Source organism: Cryptomeria japonica, chromosome 7 (assembly GCF_030272615.1).
Source record: "Cryptomeria japonica chromosome 7, Sugi_1.0, whole genome shotgun sequence".
In the NCBI taxonomy this organism is placed as follows: Eukaryota; Viridiplantae; Streptophyta; class Pinopsida; order Cupressales; family Cupressaceae; genus Cryptomeria; species Cryptomeria japonica.
In genome coordinates, this window is record NC_081411.1 from 404,939,346 (window position 1) to 404,963,603 (window position 24,258).

Genomic DNA, 24,258 nt, shown 5'->3' on the forward strand with positions numbered 1-24,258 from the left:
ATTAAATCCTACACCCATCCACATCAATCCTGATTTTAACCCATCCATCTCCATATGTCCTAATCCCTTTGACAAATGAACCCACTAATCCAATGACCTAGCATTCACAACCATGAAGAGGAAGTCATTCTAGCACAAGAGGAGCTTTCAAGCTCAAACCAAGGCCAAAACTAACATGTGCTGGATCAACTCCATGGTCAAAAAAACAAACGGTAACCCTATCTCCTTGCACAAATCCTCCATTAAACAAACCTTCAAAGCAAGAGGAGCTTTCATGCTTAAACCAGGGCCAAGACTAACATGTGCTTGACCAACTCCATGTCTCAAACAAACAATCAATAACCCTATCTCCTTGCACAAATCCTCCATTAAACAAACCTTCAAAGCTAAAATCCTATCAAATCAACCAATCCAATCAAACAAATTAATCCAATAAACCAAATATAGCTATGAAGGATGTTATCCAAGAGTTACTAGCAAGGAATCAAAAATATGAATTTAAGGAGTTGTGCCACACCCCTCACAAAAATCAACATGTCAATCATCCAAACTCCTAGTATGGCAACTCCTACAAATAAACCCACACAAAAGGCTAGACAGAATCCACCCATGCCTTTCAAACTATCCATAAAATCCAAGACCCATAAAACTAATAAAACCCAAAAAACATCCCGATTATTAATGCTTGAAGTTGAACTGCTACATGCAAGAGCTCATTGACCAAGGCCATATCAAGCTTAAAGGAAATGCACCCATATCACAAAACGATCATCAAGAACCCTATCCAATGGATGATGAAAATTGTCCAAGACCAACTCAAGGTCAAAATGCTCACATTGATCCTATTAATTTGATCCAAGAACATAAACCCTCTCAATCCCCCATTGACCCCGTCCAAGAGCCAAACTTTCACCTCTTTTACCCAATGACCTTTGTTTGATTCGATTTCCTAGAAAATGAACAATTCAAAATTCATAATATTTGACGTCTCGTTTCCAATCAATCAAAGTTTGTACTTATTAGGTTTGTACTTGTGTTGTCCTTGTTTCCATCTATTGTGTGCTTTCACTTCTTGAGCATGCTTTTTCTTCCAACTCCGCTCTTCCCTTTTCCTATCAAACTTTTGGACTTTCCCTTACCAGCATGCCCATTACTCAAACCTTGGTGTCTTGTCCTATAGTTTGAGTCTTACCCAATGCCAACCTACAATTCCCAATATTTCTTCCTATGTTTTCATTCCCCTACTAACTTCTTCACACATGTTGTATTGTTTCAAGTAGTCTATTTTGGTGCCATCACTTTCAAAATTGAATCTTTTCCCCATTATCATTGTTCAAATTTGAAGTTGTGAGTATACATGGTGGCTAACCTATTCTATTTGTGGGGTGCATAAAAGACCTAATGTTTTCATCTAAGCTCATCGTCTACACTTAATTAGAATCCTTTCACAATACGCTTTGTAGAATTAGGTTTGAGCAAATGAATCCTAAGATGAAAACCCTATTGATTTTGAAGGAAAATCTCATATAGAATTCATATTTGAGCTTCATTTGACAGGGACTTTGGCCACATTGTAGTGATTGAATTTTCCAATTAATATTGGTATAATTTTTTTTTTGTAGTACTAATATTGCAAAATTGTTTAAATATAATATAATTGTTATTGTGATCAAAAAGAGATCGAGATTTATACCTGTTATTTGTTGTTCATAATAATAAGACAATTGGAAATTATATTGCCACTTGTTGTTTGAAATGTAATGATATTGTTGATGCATAAACAATCATTTTAGCCTAAGTTGTCTAAGATCTAAGTGAATGATAGGGCCAATGGTGTTGCTATTCAAATAGTACGTATTTGTGGAAGGTTAACAATCATATTTGCATTATTGTTTTGACCCAAGACATGATAGAACAACCAATTATCACTTGAGGGAGATCAAAAAGCAAGCCCAATCTACAAGAGTGCAAAGACTCAATTGTCTCCTATGAAATTCATTGCACAACATAATATTATTGTAGAAAGAGAGAACAAATGCAAACGACAACTTCGAGCATCAAACCAAAGAAAGTTTAATTTGAAGATTGATATGATGCCCAACACGGACAATAATATGAATACCCCTAGACAGCGAATAGGTAAGGAAGCACTTTTGAGGGTAACAATTTGGATGCCTCTCAAAACCACTCATAAAGGAATGTTCTTGTTTCAAATGTGTTGTCCTCATTTTTGTTTTCAAAAATATGGACTATTACATAGAAATTTTTGTCAAAAAAATGAAAATTTTACTCTATTGCACGCTTCCCGAGGTAGAAGTTTGCCCTACCCCTGGACTGGACTAATCCCCAGTCCATCCTCAAACCGCATTTCAAATTTCATCGCGTTTCAAGTTCGTTTGCTTTGTTTTTCCTTCAATTTCAGGTTTTTTCTCCCTGACTGCAGGTGGGAAATTTTCCTTAAGTTGCAAGTTTTAATTTCCCCCTTGTTCCTTTTTATCTTTTAAGTCATTGTAGGAACTTTTTGAACATATTACAAGTGAACTTTAAATTATAAAGTTAAAATAAAACTTGTAATTTATTTAAAAAGTTTCACTTAAGTGATTTTAAGTTACGGTAGGGGTTTTTCTCCTTCATTAACAAGTTTTATAAAGTCACTTCAAGTTGTAACAAGGATTTTATTTCCCTATTACAAGTTTTATTTTTAAGTTAAGTTATTTTGTGACTTGTTAAAGGAATTTTATTTTCCCTTTACTAATCTTTTGTTGAGTTGTTTAAAACTTGTAAAGAAAGTTTTATTTCCCTATTACATGTATTTTAAACTTGTAGTTTTCTTTCACAAACCCGATTTTGCCTTAATGCATGAAAAGTGAACATATTAGAACTTGCAAATGGGTTATAGAAACCCTATTTCATATGTTCTTTGCAAATTTTAAACTCGTTGCCCTTTTTCAAGAACCCGACCAGCTATTGAAGTCGAATTTGTTGAAGGATTTAATCGATTTTTGTGGAGAGATTTTAGGAGGAAGGCGTTTTGAATCCTAAGCTATTTTCATGCATTTTGAAACTCTTTTTGTGCCATATGGTAGTCGGTTTTGCTGGTTCAAAGGCATTAAAATAGCAAACACGTGTTCTTCAAATGCCACAATTTACCTCTTGGAAGTGCCACGAATCCTCCTCCTCCTAAGTCATTTTGGTTTCTCTTACCTAGGCATGGGGATTGGAAGCTTCATTTGACCGATTCTTCATGCATTTGTTAGGCGTTTTTGCTGCATATGGCATTTTTGAAAAGTTTGAATTGTCTTCTTTTTTCTATTTAAGAGATTCATTCTCTTCTTTCAAAGATAGGTTCTTGTTCTTAAGAGGTCGTTTTTGTTAATCAAGGTATGTTTTCTTCTCTTGTTCTTACTTTCATCTCTTGTTTTAGTTTGTTTTAGTTTCCTTGATCAAGTTGTATATATGTTAGTTTTGTTTTGCTCTTGCCTAAAATCGGTTTTGTGAGAGATTTTCCCCTTTGTTCCAAGTTTGCTAAGCAATTTGCTAATTGCACTGTCTTTCCCCATTTTCCCTCTTTGCTTACATTCTGGATTTAAAAACCCGATTGCAAAAAATCTTAACCATCTTTTGTTGAAATTCCAAATTTCAAAGTTCGAAAAATGCTCATCCTTTCAAAATCGGGTTTTTAAAACTTGATTACAAGTTGAATGTTCTTCCCATTTTCACAAAGATGATCTTCCCAAAATCTTTTCATTTTCACTCATATTCATTGCCATCATCCGTACATACCATTCCCACCATTTCTTACATGTCAAAATCTCATTTTTCACTCACTATTTCATTTTCCTTTTTATAAGTATACTTGCATTCGGGTTTCTAAAGCCCAATTGCACATTTGTTCTTCCCCACTTGTATACTTGTAAAACGTTCCCCAAGATCCGAAATGGGTCAAAAGCTAAGTTCCAAGCATCCCTATTTATATCTTCCTCTCACAAAGTTGTGAAGTGCAAGAGTTAGAATTTTTCCCATTTGAAGAGGAAAGATGATAGTTGCAGCTGATCTTGATGTTGCTTTGACACTTTTAAGTCTTCATCGCAACATACCAAGTTGTTCTTCAATGTCAGATTTACCATCATCTTCCGCTCCAAAGAAAATGAAAGACAAATTTGATAAGTACCAGAATGAGGTTTGCCCTTCACAAGTTTCCTCTCCTATGGATCATATCAAGGATACGTGTTGATGTGTTTTTAATGCACATGCGAACACAGAATAAAATACCAAGGTATCTTATCCTCTCTTGAACAAAATTCCTCGAATGCTGAAGATTTCGCCTAAGGATCATTCGAGAAGACTCCAAGGTTCTTATATGTAGGATCTCTACGTGTGGATAAGCTCAATTTGGTCTGATGTGATTATGCTAGAATCACAAGGGGACTTACGTTTGACTATCTGAGAGTTTAATCTGCTGGAACTTGAATCCTATCTACTGGCTGGAAGATAAAGAAATATCAAAAGATACAGGGTTTGGAGAATCTAATCTAAGACCTAGAATGCAAGAAAATGGATGAACAACTAGGTGGAGTCCTACTAGGCTAGGTCTCACCATCAGATTGAACAATCTGACACCAACGCAGTGCGATCTTCTAAGGGATGCTTCGAATATATTCAAATTGTACACCATCAGACACTGATCACCATTCAAGTTAATGCGTGAACAATAGACGCGTAATGACTTGATATTAAGCTCATTCTATGCAAGTTGACCACGCAGGGCGCACTTACAGTCGGCATGAAGCTAGTGGTTTGGACTGGGCAGATTCCACGTGAGTGCATTCAATAACTTCCTCCATTCAATCTAATTAACCATCATCTAAAATGAAGATTCAACAAGAGACCATGCATATTGCAAAGAAACGACACATGTCCTCCTATTCTTTTCTAATTGCTACTATATTTTACTGACTATTCACTATTGACTAATTTCTAACTATTCACTATTCTCTATTAGCTAACTATAACCTTTACAAATGAAGAGTCGGAGCTTTATATAGAGAGCTCTTTACATTTCAATGGCTCTGATTGATTTACAATCAACGGCCAGAATTACAAGATGAAAACCCTAATTAGGGTTTGTTACAACAAACTCTTCTAGCCAATGAAATAATTACATTCAATATTTGTGAGCCAATAGGAAATCGGGGTAGGTGCCTCGAAGTTTGTGCCATCACTGGTAAGTCAGGTACATTGAATCTGGACACGCTGAGCTGGAGTTGTCTGACTGGAGGAATAATGACTGGGATGCCACCTTGTCTGGTACTTGCTCTGTGATGACCTTGGTCGATCCTCCTTTATCTTTGATGCACTTGATGAGTGGCGCACCTTTCCTTGGCTCTCCTGTGTTTGATGAAGCCTCCTTCCTGGTCAAGTCACTCCTCCTCTGGTAGCTCATATCGCCTTGAAATGTTTATAAGATCTTTCTACTTGACATCTTGTGATTTCTCCATGTAGTAGAATGAGGTCTTTGAGGATGGTTAGCTTTACTGTTTGAACACTTGAAGTCTTCCAACACTTTAGAAGCACCTTGAGTCCTCCTCCATGCTTTTGAGGTGTCCTTAATGATGATGGAACTTGAATAGGTCGTCGTTGTCTATTCTTCCTTCTAGCTCGGTCTTGTCGATCTGCAAAACAAACAAAAGATGATTAAGAATACATGACATATTCACTCTAACATAGCATTTCTTACCTTAAATCATCAACAAGAAAGCATTAAGATCAACTTGCTTTGGACCCTCTCCAAGGACAAGACCTATAAGAAAATGCGCTCTGGATCCTCTCCAGGGACAGGACCTATAATGAGATTCGCTCTGGACCCTCTGGAAGGACAAGCGAAAATTGACAAAGTTGCTCAATTAGACCTCATTTTCAACATTACCTTACCAAGATCAAGTCACTTGCCTTCAAAATTGCTTAGGAATAGGTTTTACTCAAGGACCTAGGCAAAACTTTAGACGTCCTAGGAATTTCGCTTTGGACCCTCTGGAAGGGTCAGGAGCGAAATTTGCATTTTAGCCCAAATTTCATTATCTCTTTGCCTCAAATCTCTTCTCAAGGCAAGAATACATTAATCTTCCCTCAACTACGCCATAGGAACAAAAACCTTGGTTTCAAACATGGAGCAAAATAGAGGTTTTAGGAATTTCGCTCTAGACCCTTTGGAAGGGTCAGGAGCGAAATTTGTATTTGCACTCAACCTTTCATCATTTCTTTGAACTTTCATCCTAGGCTAGGCCTTTGGGTCCTCCCCCCATACTATCAAGCCCATCTACCCTCAAAGTGATGTCCATTTCAACATTTTTGGCAAGAAAATTAGGCTATCCTAAGGATTTCACTCTGGACCCTTTGGAAGGGTCAGGAGCAAAATTTGCATTTTAGGCCCAAATCCTCCATTTTTTCACCCCTCAATTGCTTCCAAGGTATGATGACATCCAAGCTAAGGCTCCAAGGCACAAAATTAGTCTAAATTTGAAGCAAAAGGGAGGATTCTATGAAATTTCGCTCTGGACCCTTTGGAAGGGTTAGGAGCGAATTTTGTCTTTTGACCTCAAATCCATCATTGCCTTCACTTCCATTCAGTTCTTAAGGCAAGTATATATCCATCCTCCCTCAACCATGTCCTAGGAACAAAGATCTTGGTTTGAACAAGGAGGAAAATAGTGTTTTTAGGAGAATTCACTCTGGACCCTTTGGAAGGGTCAGGAGCGAAATTCTTCCTAGGCCCAATTTCTTCATCCATTCATCCTTTCTTTGTCTTGAATCTAACTTACTATGCCTCCTCCCATCACCATCAAGTCAATTTGCTATCAAAACAAGGCTCATTCAGTGCACTAGGTGAAATTGAGAGACTTCCTAAGGATTTCGCTCTGGACCCTTTGGAAGGGTCGGGAGCTTAGAAAAATTTCGCTCTGGACCCTTTGGAAGGGTCAGGAGCGAAATTGATGGTTTAGGCTCAATTCTCATCCTTTTTCACTTAGCTTGCTTTAGACTTGTCCTTTTTGAATCCCTTCCTTGCCATGTATGTCCACCATCTGATGTCCCTAGTGAAGAAATAAGTCATTTGGAGGATTTCGCTCTGGACCCTTTGGAAGGGTCAATAGCTTAGAAAAATTTCGCTCTAGACCCTTTGGAAGGGTCAGGAGCGAAATTTGCAATTATGCTCAAATCCTTCACTTTTTATCACTTCACTTTGTTTCACACATCAATACTCTCTCAACCACGCCATAGGGATAAGGTTTATGAGGCAAATTAGGACCAAGAAGGGAGATATAAGGAAATTCGCTCTGGACCGTTTGGAAGGGTCAGGAGCGAAATTTGACATGTTAGTCTCTCCGTCAGGATTCATATATGGAACATAACATTTAAGTATTTATACTTCAAGTTATATTCCATATATATTTTCAGGATGTTTAAGAGTGGTTTCAGACCTCTAGGAGTTATAATGCAAAATCTAGTTTTTGGAGGATTCTTCAATTTTCCAGACAGTCAAATTTCAGAATCAGGAGGACATTCCAGACCCCTTAAGGCAAATTCACTTTGTCCTTGATGTAAGGGATGGGACCTAGGAGGACATTATGCATTCAACCAAGGTTTGATTTAGCACACGTTGTATGATGTTTTCATTAGCCTATATTTCCATGGTCCAATAGGCTAACCACAACATTTAAAGGGACTTAGAGGCCGTTTGGCCTAAGCAATTTCAGTTGCAGGCCATTCTGAGGGGTTTTGAGGTACTTTTGGGCATACTTACTATTTATAGTAAGTTTTTTTGGACATTATTGGGCATCCAGCAGCAGTGACATGTCGATGGTAATTGCTTAAAATCGACAATAAGATTTATTTATAATTGATATGAATTATTGTGCATTAATAAAATTATTTTATAATATTAAATTTAAATATTTAACTTTATTAATGCATAGTCAATAGTTTGTGGGAAATATTTAAATAAAAGAGTCCCCTTTATTTTATAATACGTTGGAGACATAAGTTACATAAAGGGAGTTATGTTTTATCCCACATTGACAAAAGGAAGGAATGGGCTCTTGTGAGAACATTATAAAAGATATGGAAGCGCTTCCATTTAGTATGCTTGGTGAATTGATGAAATTGTGAATTTGTTTGGACTTTTGAGAATTCTTCTCTAGGGCTTGGAGGATGAAATCCCTCTTTGCTAGCAATCTCTACACTATTGGAAGACACAATCTAAAGATTTGTTGGACGTAATAAGGTAAAAATCAAAAGTTTGCATTGTAGTTATTCCTTCTTTCATTGTGGCCTTGCCTGGAGAGTTCAATTAGTGGTGTGCCTTGTTTTCCTTCAAATCGTATTGCTGTTGTAGACTCTGTATGATCAGACCGTACCAAATAAAGATTGCTACAGTGCCATGAACAGTTCCGTGAGCAGTAACGTGAACAGTGCTTCTACACTGCATGAACAGCGTTTGCAGCAGAATTTCAGACTTGTGGGGGCTTGATTTGAGTTTTTTTCATCATCATATGGTCTTCTAAATTGCTCATCTCATTGCCCTTGGAGTCATGCATCATCCGGGTATGTTGTAATTGTTGAACATTCCAATACTTGCGGTTTGTATTTGCTGTTACAGTCTGATAAAAACCATATCAGACATGATTTATTTGTAATCATACCTTATATTTCACCAATAAAGGGTTCCTTTGGTATTGTTAGTAGTTTGTTATGTTCTTTCTTATACGGTGCTTGTAAATGCAATTCAATTGATCCAAAATTCAAACAACAAAACTCAAAAATCCATATCAAACCCAAAGAAAATCAGAACTCAGAGGTTTGCATGCCTAGTGTTTGATAAAATACCAAACCATCAAAACTGAAAATTGGAATGAAACAGGGGTGGTTATTACACTTTCGGTGTAAAAACTTTATATGCAAACAAGCGGTTTATGATTCCGTCACATTAACCAACAAATATAGAATAGAATGAAGCTTATTCCTCTGGTAAGCAAAACTCAGTCTCGTAGTACACAAACAACTTTTCCAATATATGCAACACACAGGCAAAAACTATGACACTACCAAAAAAAATATCTTGGAATTCCATCTACTAAAAATGAGCACAGGTAGAAAAGGGCCCGAAAATATGGCTACGATAAAGTGTGTCAATCACATTGTTTCATTCAGAAGTAGCATGCGGCCCTCCTTAGTGCATAGTTTTAATCTGTCACTTTTATCGACAATATATAACATAATTTTAAACAGAAAAAAACAGGGCAACATGTAATGTCCCCTTTTTAGCAGTTATCTGGCGATTTGCCGTTAGCCCTTTTGTCATGGTCCTGAGGACTAACCAGGACTTTGCAGGGATCTATAAAGGATTTGGCCCAGGCAAATTCAGTTTCGGGCCAAACGGAGTTCACTTGTCAGAGTTTCTAGGCACTTACTATTTATAGTAAGTCACTTCGGGTTCAGTGTTGGGAAACATTTGGTGCAATTTTGGTCAACATTATTTTGGTGCATTTATTCTCTCGCCCGGATTGCTTTTTTCATAAAGGAATTAAATATTCAAGCAAAAATCAAAAGTTTCTAAAAGTTAAATTTAATTATTTAATTGAAGGGGTTATTTAATGCTGAAGCTAATGTTTTAAATGAAACATTAAAAGTACCCCTTCTTTGTGGAGACATAAGGGGATAATATTATTTTATTCTATTCATCATTTATCCCACATTGGTAGTGCTTGGGGATGCGTGCCAAAAAGAAGTGTTAAATAGGAGCACTTAATGCTGCAAAAATCAACTTGGGAAATTGTGCCTTCTTGGTAACTTGGTTTTCTAGATTCAGTTCTGAAAGACTTTTTAGGCAGTTGAGGACAAGAACCCTCAGGTGTGACACTTTCTATGCTTGTGAAAGACCAGGTTTGGAGAGTTTTTTCTAAAACTAAATGATATTGGAGTGTCAATGAAGATGATTTTGGGGCCTGAAAACAACTGTGAAGATAATGCAGATTCCAGGTATTTCTTCTAGCTAAAAATTTCTGAGTTTCTTGAAGCAGCTCAGACAGTGCTTATAGAGGATTCGTTTCTGAGTTAGCTGGGCGTAACAAAGGGAATTTTAATTATGGTCGTATCTGTGAGAACTACATTCTGGTCGCAGAAAATACAGTGGCAGGAGTAAACTTGAAATATATGTTTTTACAGCTCAAAACCATGATCGCCAGTCAAGGGTTTAACTCTACTATGGCATTACATTATTTTCAACTGGGGCATTTGTACTACCATTGCCATGTTTCAAGACCATTGGCTGGACGTAACCCCTCTACCTTGGATGTACGAAGTAGACAAGTCTTACTGGAGTCGTGGATTTTCCAATACTGGCTGGGCATAAGAGTCATATTATCAGTGGCGTAATGTATATTGGTTGGGCAATTGTTGCTGAAGAATGAACTTCAAATATAATCTATAACCTCTGCCAAGCAAACACATATTCAGATTTTTTGGCAACTGTTTGAATACAGATTCGAATTGCAGTCAAATTGTGAACCTCCCTGGGACGGGACCATTGAAATGCTGACGGGATGAAAAGAAGTTTGTGACTGAAGCTGTTGGGCTGTGACTCCTAATCGTAATATTCTGAGCTCAGCTGGGCGTGAAAAGAGCTGTTGGGGGTGAATAACAGAGTCTGGGACATCAGCATAGCTAGCTGGAAACTCACGTAACTGAACAATACCAGGTTCTTTATGACTGGTCCTGAATACGATGCTTGCTGTCCTCATTCTAATTACGATTACTTTGTAATTTTTGAAGCATTGTATATTAGAAAATATCAATGTCAATGTTCAATTGTTTGTTTGCTGGAAACGTTTATGTATGAAATCTGTCTACACCCAAAAACGCACCAGGTTCAACTTAACCACAGAAAACATAAGAAGGGCGGGGAAAAATACTCATATTTACCAGCAAAATTTTGGCCACACCCAACGGTCAATCTGTTAAGGGAAACATCAGAGAAGGCAGCCAATTACAGTGGTATGAGAGCTTTAAGTCCTGCAAAACTGTGAGGGTTAATGAGTGAAAGAGAAAAGAGATATTATCAGCGAGAACTGAGAAATGAGTGGCAACAACCATTAGTTCCTGAAGGACAAACAACATCAGGTATTTTGGGTATTAATCGAGGGTCCTCTTCACAACAAGGGAATCCTATACCTATAATCACTTACCCGAACGAACTTCCTCTTTTTGAAGAAGTGATTCATTCTCAACTGAAAATATGGGTGAAAGAAGAGATCCAGGAGAAGAAAGGTTTATCCAGTTATTAGACACGCCGGTACAAGGGCAGCAGTTAGCAGAACAAAGGGCACGACAGCAGAATCAACAGTTGGATTTATTGACACAGATGATAGCTAGACAAATGGACATAAATGTGAACAACCTTGGCGGTGGTAATGCTGGAAAATCAGCAAGGTGGAGTCAATAATCAGCAAGGTGGAATTCATAATCAGAAAGGAGGGAATAATGGACAAAATGGTGGGAACAACGGAAATGGGGGAGGACAGATGGCAGATAATTTTGGTCACGTAGCACAGGCCACTAGGACAGCAAGTTCTAGACCTCTCATATCCACCTTTACTCCTAGAGTTTCAGTTCAGCAAGTTGTTGAACTACAGATTGTAGACTTACAGTTTCGAAGAGATTGGGAGGGTGGTGGATAGGACTTTCAGGCAGCTATAACCCTTCGGGACTATATTGATGTGAGGATGAGACACATGCCTTGTGCAGGTGACAGGAATCAAAATTATGAGCTAAGGAAGAAAGTGGGTAAGTTGTCTTTACCCTATTTTGATGCTTCTGGTAAGACTACAAACACTTACCTTCAAATGAAGAGGAAGCTATTATGTATGCTGCTATACACCTTGATGGAATTGCTCGAGTGGTGGCACCACGGTATGGTTACTATGGGTCATGGGCAGATTACTTCTTATGTTGAGTTCACAGAGTGGTTGATTGAGAGGTTTGACACCAAGGACCCTGAGTTGCATTTCAAAGAATTAGCAAAGCTTAGACAATGGGGATCAGTAGATGTTTATATTTTAGAATTTCAACGGCTAGCAGTGCTAGTGACAAACATTTCAAAGAGGAGACTTGTTGTTTTATTTATGGATGGACTTTCACATCCTTTACGGAGTTGGGTCAAGGGTCATAATCCTTTGACATTACAAGGAGCCATCAAAAAGGCTAAAGATTTAGCACCTTCATCTTACAAGAGCAACTTTAAATCTAAGGACTCTCACTACAATAAGGACAAAGATAAGAAAACTTTTCATAAGGATTCACATCAACCACATGAAGGTAACAAGAAACTTGATAATGACCAATTGAATTGACTCAGAAGGAAGAAATTATGTTTCCATTGTAGGGAGCCTTGGATCCTTCTCACAAATATCCCCTTAAGGCTAAGGCTAAGCAGATTGAGTACTTTTCAGCTGAGGAGACAGCCTCTAAGAGTTCAAATAGTTCATCATCTACAAGGGACAGCGATAGTAAATCAGCTACCGGTGGGAATAGCAATGATGACAAAGTGATTGCACGCTTGTCTGGAAATCAAAAATCAATTACCTTTAAGGTGCGTGGTGTGATTCAGGGACAGCGAGTGATATCATTGATCAACACAGGTGCTACTCATAATTTTATTGATGCTTAGGTTGTGGAGAAATGGGGATTACAGACAAAGGAGCATGATGGATTCAGAGTTGTAGTGGCTAGTGGGCATAAGATCCTATGTACGCAGAAAATTTCTAATTTGCACATGAGGATTGGTGATTATGAATTGGTTGATGATTTCTATGTTGTAGACATGGGAGACTATGATGTCATACTAGGCATGACTTGGATGACTTCTCTGGTTGAGTTTACATTTAATCTGAAGAGAGTTGAAATGAGATTTGAGCATCAGGGCCGGAAAGTGGTACTTTGTGGGTTGTCAGATGGTGGTCTTAGAACAATATCACTTAGACAAATGGAGAGGCTGATTCGTCATGACCAGGTGCAGTGGGGAGCTGAGATTTTAGTGATGCCAAAGGGAACGGGACAGCATAAGCAAGATTATACTCCACAAGTTCGGTCATTGTTGACCAAATATTCCAAAGTGTTTGGTGATATACCTCCAGGTAGACCTCCTAACAAGGGCATTGAGAATATTATAGAGTTAGAGGAGGGTGCCAAACCTATTATCACTACACCCTACAGGCATCCAAAAAGGTATAAGGATGAGATCAAGAAGGCTATCAAAAAGCTTCTCGAGATGGGGCACATCAGACCTAGTAAGAGTTCGTTTGCTTCTTCAATGGTGTTGGTTAAAAAGGACGGTACTTTCAGGATGTGCATTGATTACAGGGAATTAAACAACAAAACAATTAAAAACAGAACTCATAGATGAGTTTTATGGTGCCTGTTACTTCTCCAAAATAGATTTGAGATCTGGTTATCATCGGATTCGGGCCAGGGAGGATGAAGTGGAGAAGACAGCTTCCAGGTGTCACTATGGACACTTTGAGTTCTTGGTCATGCCCTTTGGCCTGACTAATGCGCCAGCTACCTTCCAGTCTTGTATGAACAGGACATTCAGAGATCAGTTGAGGAGATTCGTGTTGATATTCTTTGATGACATACTGCTTTACAGTAAGACTTGGGAGGAGCATTTGAAACACATAGATATTGTGTTGAGTATCCTTGAGCGTGAATCCCTGTATGCGAAGATGTCTAAATGTGCTTTTGGAATGACAGAGTTGTACTTGGGGCACATCATCGATGCTAAGAGTGTTTGTATGGATCCAAATAAAATCAGGGCTATTATGGATTGGCCGCCACCGAAGAATGTTTCTCAGTTGAAGGGATTCCTTGGGTTGTGTGTATTTTACCGCCGCTTTGTGAGGGGTTTTTCTCAAACTGCTACACCCCTTACAGATTTGACTAGGAAAGATGGATTTGAGTGGACAAACAGCACTCAGTAGTGTTTTGATAGATTTAAGGAATTGATGAGCACTTGTCCAGTGTTGGCCATTCCAAATTTCAGTAGGCCTTTTGAGTTGCATTGTGATGCCTTGGGTGAAGGCCTTGGTGCGGTATCGATGCAAGATGGACACCCCATCGCTTTTGAGAGCAGGAAATTGAGGGGGCTTGAGAAGAGTTACAACATTTATGACAAGGAAATGTTAGCGATTATGCACGCCTTGCCGAAATTCAAATAGTATCCGGTGGGTAGTAAGTTTACCATCAAGACAGATCATAACAGTTTGAGGCATTTCCTTGGGCAAAAGGATCTGAATGACAGGCAGTAGAAATGGGTCAGCAAACTGCAGGCTTATGAATTTGATATAGTTTTCGTCAAAGGTAAAAAAAACATAGTTGTCGATGCCTTATCCAGGAGACCACATTTGTGTGCTTTGGGAGTGTCAGAGGATGACTGGAGAAAATCGATTTCAGCAAAGTACGCGAAAGACAGGTGGGCTACTGGTATCATTGATGGCACTATCCAGGATGAGAGGTATACAGTGGAAAATGATTTGATCATTTACAAGGAGAGAATTTATTTAGTGTCGGGATCTGCTATGAAGCAGAAGATTTTGAGAGCTTTCCATGACTCACCATTAGCAGGACACCCAGGGTATTTCAAAACCTATAGGTAGGTGAGAGAGCGCTTTACTTGGAAAGGGCTCAAGTCAGAAGTATTACAATATGAGAGGGAGTGCCCAGTGTATCAGCAGAATAAGCATGAGCACTCTTTCCCTGGTGGTTTATTGCAGCCCCTACCCATTCCTAAGAGGAAGTGGGATAGTGCGTCGATGGATTTCATTACGGGCCTACCCAAGGTCCAAGGCAGGGATTGCATATATGTGGTGGTGGATCGGTTGACGAAGTTTGCTCATTTTTTTGCTATTTCATCCACCTATACAGCAATGAAGACAGCGGATTTGTTTTTCAAAGAGGTATTCAGGTTGCACCAATTGCCACGAAGTATTGTGTGTGACCGGAACAGCAGGTTTATGAGTAATTTTTGGCAGGAGCTCTTCAGGTTATGTGGGACAGAGCTTACTCCGAGCACCAGCTATCACCCGCAAACAAATGGTCAGTTAGAGATTGTGAATAAGTGGGTGGAAGGATACCTCCGCAATTATATCGCAGGGCAGCAAAAGGCATGTATAAAGTGGTTGCATCTAGGAGAGTATTGTTATAACACCACTTACCATATGTCCATTCAGATGTCACCTTTTATGGCCCTATATGGTTATGAGGCTCCAAGATTCTTGGATTTGCTTTTTAGGGACAGTCGAGTACCTAACGCTAAGGATCTCTTACAAAAGAGTCAGGGTAATAAGATCACTGAAGGAAAACATACAGAAGGCTCAATATCAGCAAAAACAATATGCAAATCAGCATAGAGTAGAGAGATCTTTTGAGGTGGGTGAAATGGTTCATCTCATGCTGCAGCCCTACCAACAGTCCACTCTCTAAAGGAGTGATGCAGAAAAGTTGAAGCCACGATATTACAACCCATTCAGAATTATCAGGAGGGTTGGAGAGGTGGCCTATGAGCTTGAGCTGTCGGCGGGTAGTAAGGTAAACAATGGTTTTCATGTGTCACGCCTCAAAAAGGCATTGGTTCATAATGTAGTACCTTCAACAGAGTTACCTCCTCTTGATGATGAGGGGAAATTTATTTTGGTTCCTAAGGCCATCTTGGAGACTAGGGAGCGCATCTTACAGAGACGGATCATCAGGGATTATTTGGTGAAGTGGAGGATTTTGCCGGTAGAGGATGCTACTTGGGAGAGTGAGCAGATCTTACAGCATCCAGAGCTGAGATTGCTTGAGGACAAGCAATTTCAAGGGGGGCGGACTGTAATGTCCCCTTTTTAGCAGTTATCTGGCAATTTATTGTTAGCCCTCTTGTCATGGTCACGAGGGCTAACCTGGACTTTGCAGGGATCTGTAAAGGATTTAGCCTAGGCAAATTCAGTTTCGGGCCAAACGCAGTTGATTTGTCACAGTTTCCAAGCACTTACTATTTATAGTAAGTCAATTCGAGTTCAGTGTTGGGAAAATTTTGGTGCAATTTTGGTCAACATTATTTTGGTGCATTTATTCTCTCACCCGGATTACTTTTTTCATAAAGGAATAAATTATTTAGGCAAAAATCAAAAGTTTCTAAAGTTAAATTTGATTATTTAATTTAAGGGGTTATTTAATGCTGAAGCTAATGTTTTAAATGAAATATTAAAAGTACCCCTTCTTTGTGGAGACATAACAGGATAATGTTATTTTATTCTATTCTTCATTTATCCTACATTGGTAGTGCTTGGGGATGTGTGCCAAAAAGAAGTGTTAAATAGGAGCATTTAATGCTGGAAAAATCATCTTGGGAAATTGTGCCTTCTTGGTAACTTGGTTTTCTAGATTCAGTTCTAGAAGATTTTTTAGGCATTTGAGGACAAGAACCCTCAGGTGTGACACTTTCTATGCTTGTGAAAGACCAGGTTTGGAGAGTTTTTTCTAAAACTAAATGATATTGGAGTGTCAATGAAGATGGTTTTGGGGCCTGAAAACAACTGTGAAGATAATGCAGATTCCAGGTATTTCTTCTAGCTAAAAATTTCTGAGTTTCTTGAAGCAGCTCAAACAGTGCTTATAGAGGATTCGTTTCTGAGTTAGCTGGGCATAACAAAGGGAATTTTAATTATGGTCGTATCTGTGAGAACTACATTCTGGTTGCAGAAAATACAGTGGCAGGAGTAAGCTCGAAATATATGTTTTTTAAGGCTCAAAAGCATGATCGCCGGTCAAGGGTTTAACTCTACTATGGCGTAACATTATTTTCGACTGGGGCATTTGTACTACCATTGCCATGTTTCAAGACCAGTGGCTGGACGTAACCCCTCTACCTTGCATGTGCGAAGTAGACAAGTCTGACTGGAGTTGTGGGTTTTCCAATACTGGCTGGGCGTAAGAGTCATATTATCAGTGGCGTAATGTATTATTGGTTGGGCGATTGTTGCTGAAGCATGAACTTCAAATATGATCTATAACCTCTGCCAAGCAAACACAGTCAGATTTTTTTGGCAACTGTTTGAATACAGATTCGAATTGCAGTCAAATTGTGAACCTCCCTGGACGGAACCACTGAAATGCTGACAGGATGAGAAGAAGTTTGTGACTGAAGCTGCTGGGCTGTGACTCCTAATCCTAATATTCTGAGCTGAGCTGGGCGTGAAAAGAGCTGCTGGGGGCGAATAACAGAGTCTGGGACATCAGCATAGCTAGCTAGAAACTCACGTAACTGAACAATACCAGGTTCTTCATGACTGGTCCTGAATACGATGCTTGCTTTCCTCATTCTAATTACAATAACTTTATAATGTTTGAAGCATTGAATATTAGAAAATGTCAATTTTTGGGAAGGAAAGATTAGTAATCTTGTCATTGTAAAATTTCAGTTTGGTACTTAGTTGAGGAAATCTGAAAGTGTACTTGAATGTCAATGTTCAATTGTTTGTTTGCTGGAATCGTTTAAGTATGAAATCTGTCTACACCCAAAAACGCACCAGGTTCAACTTAACCACAGAAAACATAAGAAGGGCAGGGAAAAATACTCATATCTACCAGCAAACTTTTGGCCACACCCAACAGTCAATCTGTTAAGGGAAACATCAGAGAAGGCAGCCTATTACACAACAATAGAGAAGCATTTTTCAAGAAACTCTGACTACATACAATATAAAGCTTTGACTTCAATTTAAAAATAATTTTCCTATGACAGCTTCAAAAAGATTTCGTCAACTTATGTAATGAAGCACCACATTAAACAGAAATTTAGTATAACCATCCAGGACTATATGCAAAAGCCTGAAGATAACAAAAACTCAGAATGTCTGCAAAGTAACTGTAGTTATCCAAGACAGCATATATTACCTGCTTGCAGAAAGATTCAATCTCATCATGAAGCAGATTGTGCAACTTAGAAACCGATGCCTGAAGAGCAGGGTTGTTCTGTATTGCTGCTGACTGCAGTGGAAGTGCAAGGTCTGGCTGCAAAAAATATATATATATATATTCTTATTGAAAATACCAAACATAATAAAACCAATCCATTTAAAATGTTTAGGGGACTTAACATTGAGAATTACATGTTCTTGCTCCAATGCCAATTGAGGAATGGCAACCAAGCAATCACGCAGCAAAGCACCAGGAAGAGAGTGCATTGGTGGTGTGGCTGGAATGCATTTCCTTCTCCATGCAAAATTTACCACTTCTTGGTTGCCTGCAGATAAACAAAATTCATCAGGATTCATTTCTGCCTCATTTGACCACCCACTTATTCCCCAATTCCGTGGACTGGAGCTTCCTGATCTGACAGTTGGGAACCGCCTCTGTTTTCTGAGTCCCCCAACAGAAGAAGGTGGAGGTCGTGATGGAGCTGGTGGAACACAAAGCACCATCGGTGATGGAGGACGTTTCAATCTAGGCAGCTCCCTTCGGTTGCAAGGTACACATGGACTTCTGGATTGTCGGACGTGTAAATCATTCCTTGCTCTTTGATTAGACATGTTTGGGATAACAATTGGCCGAAGAATCGGGTGAGGAAGTACTTCCCCTTTTATTCCATCCATCACACCAACAGTACGCTTGCTTGCTGACCTATTATCTTGTTCTTCTGATGTGGTAATTGATCCTGAAGGAGGAGCAGAAGCAGCTGAGACTGTTGACATCCCAGAACATAATGGATCAAAAGAAGAGTGAAATGTTGTTGGTGGTGAAGCTACCCCACCATTATACCCTGGCAATGAAGTAATATCCTCTATAACCAATTTTAATTCATCTTCGTGTCGGGCCCACGAGCTATCTTCAGAACTCAGAGAAGGAGGCCCGGAGTAACCAGTACCAGCATAATCAGCAGTGTTCCAATACATTACTCCACCCCCAAAGACATGGTTGTAATCAGAACTGTTGCATGCAATATCCGGAGGAAGTTTTTCAGCTTCATCTTCAGATATGAAATATCCATCAAAGTCATCAGTGTCTCCAGATAAATATCTTAAATCGTCACAAGTGGAGTCATCTGTCCCTTCATTCCTAGAACCCTCCCTTACTGCCATGCTTCCATTCAATTCAATATTAGAGGGTACACGTCTTGCCTGCAAGGATGACTGAAAAAATGGTGTGAAACCTGGTTCAAGGGAATAACCTATCGAAGGAGTCAAATTACAGCCAGTCTGAACCACTGGTGATGAATCTGAGCCTTTTCTAGCAGCTTGAGGTTTTGTGTTCCTTTTTGGGTAGCCTACCTGCACTGGTGAGTTTCTCACTGTTGGCCGTCTCAATGTTACATACGATGGTTGAGAATGATGTCGCCAATTCCAGTCTACATCTAAGTGCAACCTATCTGTAGTAGCTGGAAGATGACGAGCAGTAGAGGGATAACAAATATGTAGTGACCCAGGCCACTCATATGATGTAGGCGGTATAATATTAGTTGTCTGTTGGATGGAGTAATCTGGCTTTCTTGACCTTTGCTGCTTCCATGGCTCGTCTCCAGGTGTAGCTTGTGCACCAACCAGGTCCATAGAATCTTGATTGCAGATTTGGGAACAAGTTGTGCTTGGCTTGACAGAACATTGTGAATCTTCATGATCCAGTTCTTTGCTTTGTTTCCCATGATGCACATGATAATTGAGGTCAGTAGCAGAAATAAGCATTCTTTCACAATGACTGGTATTTTTCAATGGTTCAACAAAACCAGATGAGCTTTTACAGTCTCTCGAAAGAAAAATCGCATCCTCCTTGCCCCTCTGACAAATAATAGACTTTGGAGAACAACCCATTTGTTTCCCATCTTCCTCAATGCCTGATGAATCAGATTTGCACAATGCATGACTATTATGCAACGAGATCAAACATTCTGTTTCATAAGATGAACCACAGTTTGAATCATGATTGACCCGGAAATCAACATTTGATAAAGTTACATCAGCACTTATCTTATCACAACATATAATTGATTGTTCAGCTGAACAAGATCTCTTATTATCAACTGAGCACAAATTTGTGCTACTGACAAGAGAGCTTGCAATATTTATGTTTCGGGAACATAAATCCTCACCCGAACTATCAATAAGTTCACCACATTCAGCATTCTGCAAGGAGCTCTGTTGAATCTTGACAATTTGCTGTTGTGGCTGATCAAAACAATCTGCGAGTGTTCTCTCTTTGTCATCTGATAAAAGCACAGTATCCAAGTTTGCATTGCCCTTCTTCTTTAGCTTAGATCTGCCCCTACCCTGTTTGGTGCTTTTTATTTGACTCTCACCCATTCCTGATACTGAGCACTCTGATTTCGATTTATTTTGCAGCCTACATGGACTCATTTTGTTCTCTCCTTGACATGCCAAGTTATACAAATTTTCCTGAGAAGAAAACTCACATAAAAGACATGCTTACAACAATAAATCATTGACAAATGCACATAAAAACATTATGCAGTCAGAGAAAATGATAAGTATACCTTCTTTAGCTTGTTTTTTGCCATTCCTAGATCTTTCAGTGAACTGATATTGCCCTTTCTGCTATCTTCTTCAGTATTCATCATTTTTACTTGTTCCTGAAGGATTGAATACTTGTCTTATTAGCATACAGATTTGAAAAACAAATATTAAGTAAAATTAATGGACAAGAAGAATACCTCAAATGGCATTTGCTTTACAGAGGCATCCTCTGGAAGCTGCTTTGGAGGAACATTTGAATTTTGTTTAGACATGGGGAATTTTTTCTTCTTAGTGCGCCCTTTTCTCCTTTTTTCTCTTTTTTGTACTTCAGCATCCTTTGCCTTCTGTTGATTCAGATGATTCCTTGTGTTCTCTTCACCAAGTAGATCAAGTTCTACAGAATCTTTTGAGACCTTAACAAATACTTGTCTAACTCTCCTCAAGACATTATCTAACACTGTATGAGCAGAACTCAATGATGTAAAGAACAGCTTGTCATCTTCAGGAACTCCTGATGTACATGTTTTTGCCAATGATGAAACTTCTTGAAGAATATATAAACCACTCGAAAAGTTGCAGCCGCAAGAATGTTTCTTGCATATATTACTACAGAAAGTGTGACTCTCAAAGTGACTTTCAGGAGCAGGAACATTTGGATTACTGCTTACTTTACACAGAATATTATGCCCATCAGCAAATATGCCTTTATTGCCAACAAAGTTACCCTGCCTTTTTGTCTGCAAAAGATCCTTTGAATTTCGAACAAGTTGATTTGCCTGAAAAATCAAACCATCTCATTCAAAAAAAAGAAGCCACTCGTCTCGGATTTTATTTAAAATACAAAGCCACTTCTTTCACTTTTTACTAGTGTTGTATTAGTCTGTTATCATGTCTTTGTGGAATCTAAGTCTGAATCCTCTTCAGGTTAGGATAATCAGTGTTAAAAGTTGTAGATTCTAGCTTGCACTCCCAAATCTAAATCAAGCTTTTCCAAGAACCCATGGCTGCCTATCTAAATCCAAAGAAAGGACCTTACACCTTTTGTGTTTTTGAGACATGTTCTAAAAGGAAAGGTAGAAGAGTGATGTAGATTCTAATTTTAATATTTCTAGCAAAAGGAAAGGTAAAGGAGTGATGTAGATTCTAATTTTGATATCAACTCTTAAGAGCATTCATCCTAGATGTGCGCCCTTAAGGTAGCAATTTGAAGTTTTTTTGTAGTGGTGACGAGTAGCAATATTTGTTTTCACTACCGGTACCAAGTTTCAACTAGTTGCCTAATCCAATCCTCAAATAAATATTTGTGGTGTTTCATGCCATGATCCACAGAGATCATTGTCTGTGGAATTTGGACTATATATGTGGACTGGATGTATATTTATCAAACAGATTATGATTAAGCTATTTACTGATTAGATTAAGATAAAGAAAGGCTACTTAATGTCTGTAAAATTAATAATTTATCAAATAAATTAGCTCCAATTCTTTGGAATTTTTCAGTACTTAAGAATTGACATATTTAAGGTTATGCATTCAATGAAATCTTGTCAATTTACAGTTTAATTTAAAGCATATGTACATGTATTTAATCTCTAAGAACTTCCAATCCTTTTGAATTAAAAAAATCCCCAATATGTTTTCAAAAATTGAAATGTTTATGGACATTTCGTCTTGCCAAGTCTTAAAATTGAGTCTTACCAAGTTGGTAGTCTTAGGGTTGAGTCTTGTACAGTTGGCAATCATGGGGTGATTCTTGCCAAGCACAGGTTATTTAATAATGGTTTCTTCTAGGCTAACTTCATGCTAAGAAATATTTAAGTCTTACGATTTGTCTGTCTTTCCATGTTAACCTATATTGGCAACCATGAACAATTGACTGCATGTTCTTGTTGATCTAAAACAGTTTATGACTTTCTGAGAAAGATATATTAATGCAGCATTGTTAGATAAGTTCCAGAGATAATATATGCCATGCATTATTTTGTTTGTTTTCCCACATTTATCATAGACAAGAAATTTAATGAACATTGGTAAATAACATCAATGAATCTGGTCAAAAGCAATCCACAAACTTAACTGTAAATTCCACTTCATGAGTGACCTTAATTATTTAATGCCCCAGCCTTTGGGGAAATCAAGTTTAAGGTCATAAAAAATTTGACAGAAATGCATCGGACACATTGTTCTTTTTCAGTGCGTAGGAATTTATATACTTGATGATTGTTAAGTTTCTGCATTAATTTTGAGTATTTGTCGAAAATTTGTCATCTTACAACTCAATTTAAAGTGTATGTAAATGTGTTTTGTCTCTATGAACTTACTATCTTTTTGAACTTACTAGCATTAACTTACTATCTTTTTGAAATAAATTAATCCAAAGATGGTTTCAAACCATTTAAAATTTTATGTACTTTTATCTTTTCTAAGACTTAATATCAAGTCTTACCAAGCTAGCAGTCTTGGGATTGAATCTTCCAGAGTTTGCAATCATGGTTTGATTCTTGCCAAGTACAAGTCATTAGTTACAGTTTTTCTGTGCACCCCGGGAATGTGTCTGTCCCCTATGTTTTTGGGCTAGTTTCCTATAGGGAGCATTTTGGTTCATAGATGCACTAATCGCCGAAAACTCGGCGAGTTGCAAAAAACTCGCGAGTTTTTCTGGCTGGCAAGTTTTTACGCCATTGAATCGCCGAGTTTTTGGCAAAAACTCACCGATTCCGTGTTAAAAACTCGGCCACCCAGGGACATAAAAAGAAAACGTAAAAAAAAAGCCCATTTCATCATTTTGTGTTTTCTATTTTGCTGGTAAGGGGAAAAACGCCCTCCCAAACATTTGCAAACTGATTTCCATCGATTCTTGCCAATTCTAAGTGGATTTGAAGCAGATTTGAAGCAAATTTTGAAGCAAAATCAGATTCTCAAGTAGGTTTTCTGATTTTTTTCCTATGTTTTTTTAAACATTTTATTTACTTTTTGTTGTAGCTAGATGAATAGAAAATCATTCCTAAGTAGTCAAAAATGATTTAGAGTCATTGGAACAAGATTTAACACTATTTTTGACAGTTTTTATTGACTTTTTCACTATTCTTTGATGAATCTCTAGTTTTTCAAAAAAATTCAAACCCTAATAGTTTTTTTTATTTTTTTAACTTTCAATGATGTCGAAAATTATTTAAACTAATTTAGATAGTTTGCTAAATTTTTTAACTAAAATGTTAACTTTGTCTTTTCACTTTGTATGTGTAGGTTAACAATTAACCATTAATTTATAATGGCAAATACACGTGATTCAGCTTCAGCTTCAACTTCAAGGTCTAACTGGCCACTAGAACCATGCCCATCTGGATATGTAGGCACCCATCCTAAAGGTGCTAGGGATAGGGCTTGGAGGTATGCCTATGAAGGACTGGAGCCTAGGTCGGTGATATACATTATATGTGAAAAAATATTGCATGGAGGCATAAACCACCTCAAATACCAGATTGCAAGCATCGAGAAGTATGATGCTAGGGAATGTCCTAGGGCCACAAAAGAAATAAAAAGAGACACTAATGCCATACTTGCAACTCGGGAAGAGAAAAAGTTGCAAAGGGAGAGGGCAAAACTAGCCATGAGAGCAGCCATAGCTGAATCTCAAGATGCTTCAATAGACCTTGAAGAAGAAGAAGCACTTTGGGGCATAGTGGGCTCTTGTCGTGGCCCACAT

General features: G+C 38.3%; 1 protein-coding gene across 5 annotated transcripts in view; it reads right to left on the reverse strand.

Annotated features, from left to right (window-relative positions):
- The window catches only part of LOC131053445 (uncharacterized), a 153,529-nt gene that overhangs the window by 102,908 nt on the left and 26,363 nt on the right, over window positions 1-24,258 (reverse strand). For all 5 annotated transcript variants that reach the window (XM_057988073.2, XM_057988056.2, XM_057988067.2 and 2 more), the window contains exons 2-5: window positions 20,750-21,328; window positions 20,573-20,668; window positions 18,198-20,474; window positions 17,983-18,099 (exon numbers count right to left, since the gene is read on the reverse strand). In XM_057988073.2, the coding sequence (XP_057844056.2) occupies window positions 17,983-18,099; window positions 18,198-20,474; window positions 20,573-20,668; window positions 20,750-21,328 (3,069 nt within the window). The remainder of the gene's footprint in view (window positions 1-17,982; window positions 18,100-18,197; window positions 20,475-20,572; window positions 20,669-20,749; window positions 21,329-24,258) is intronic.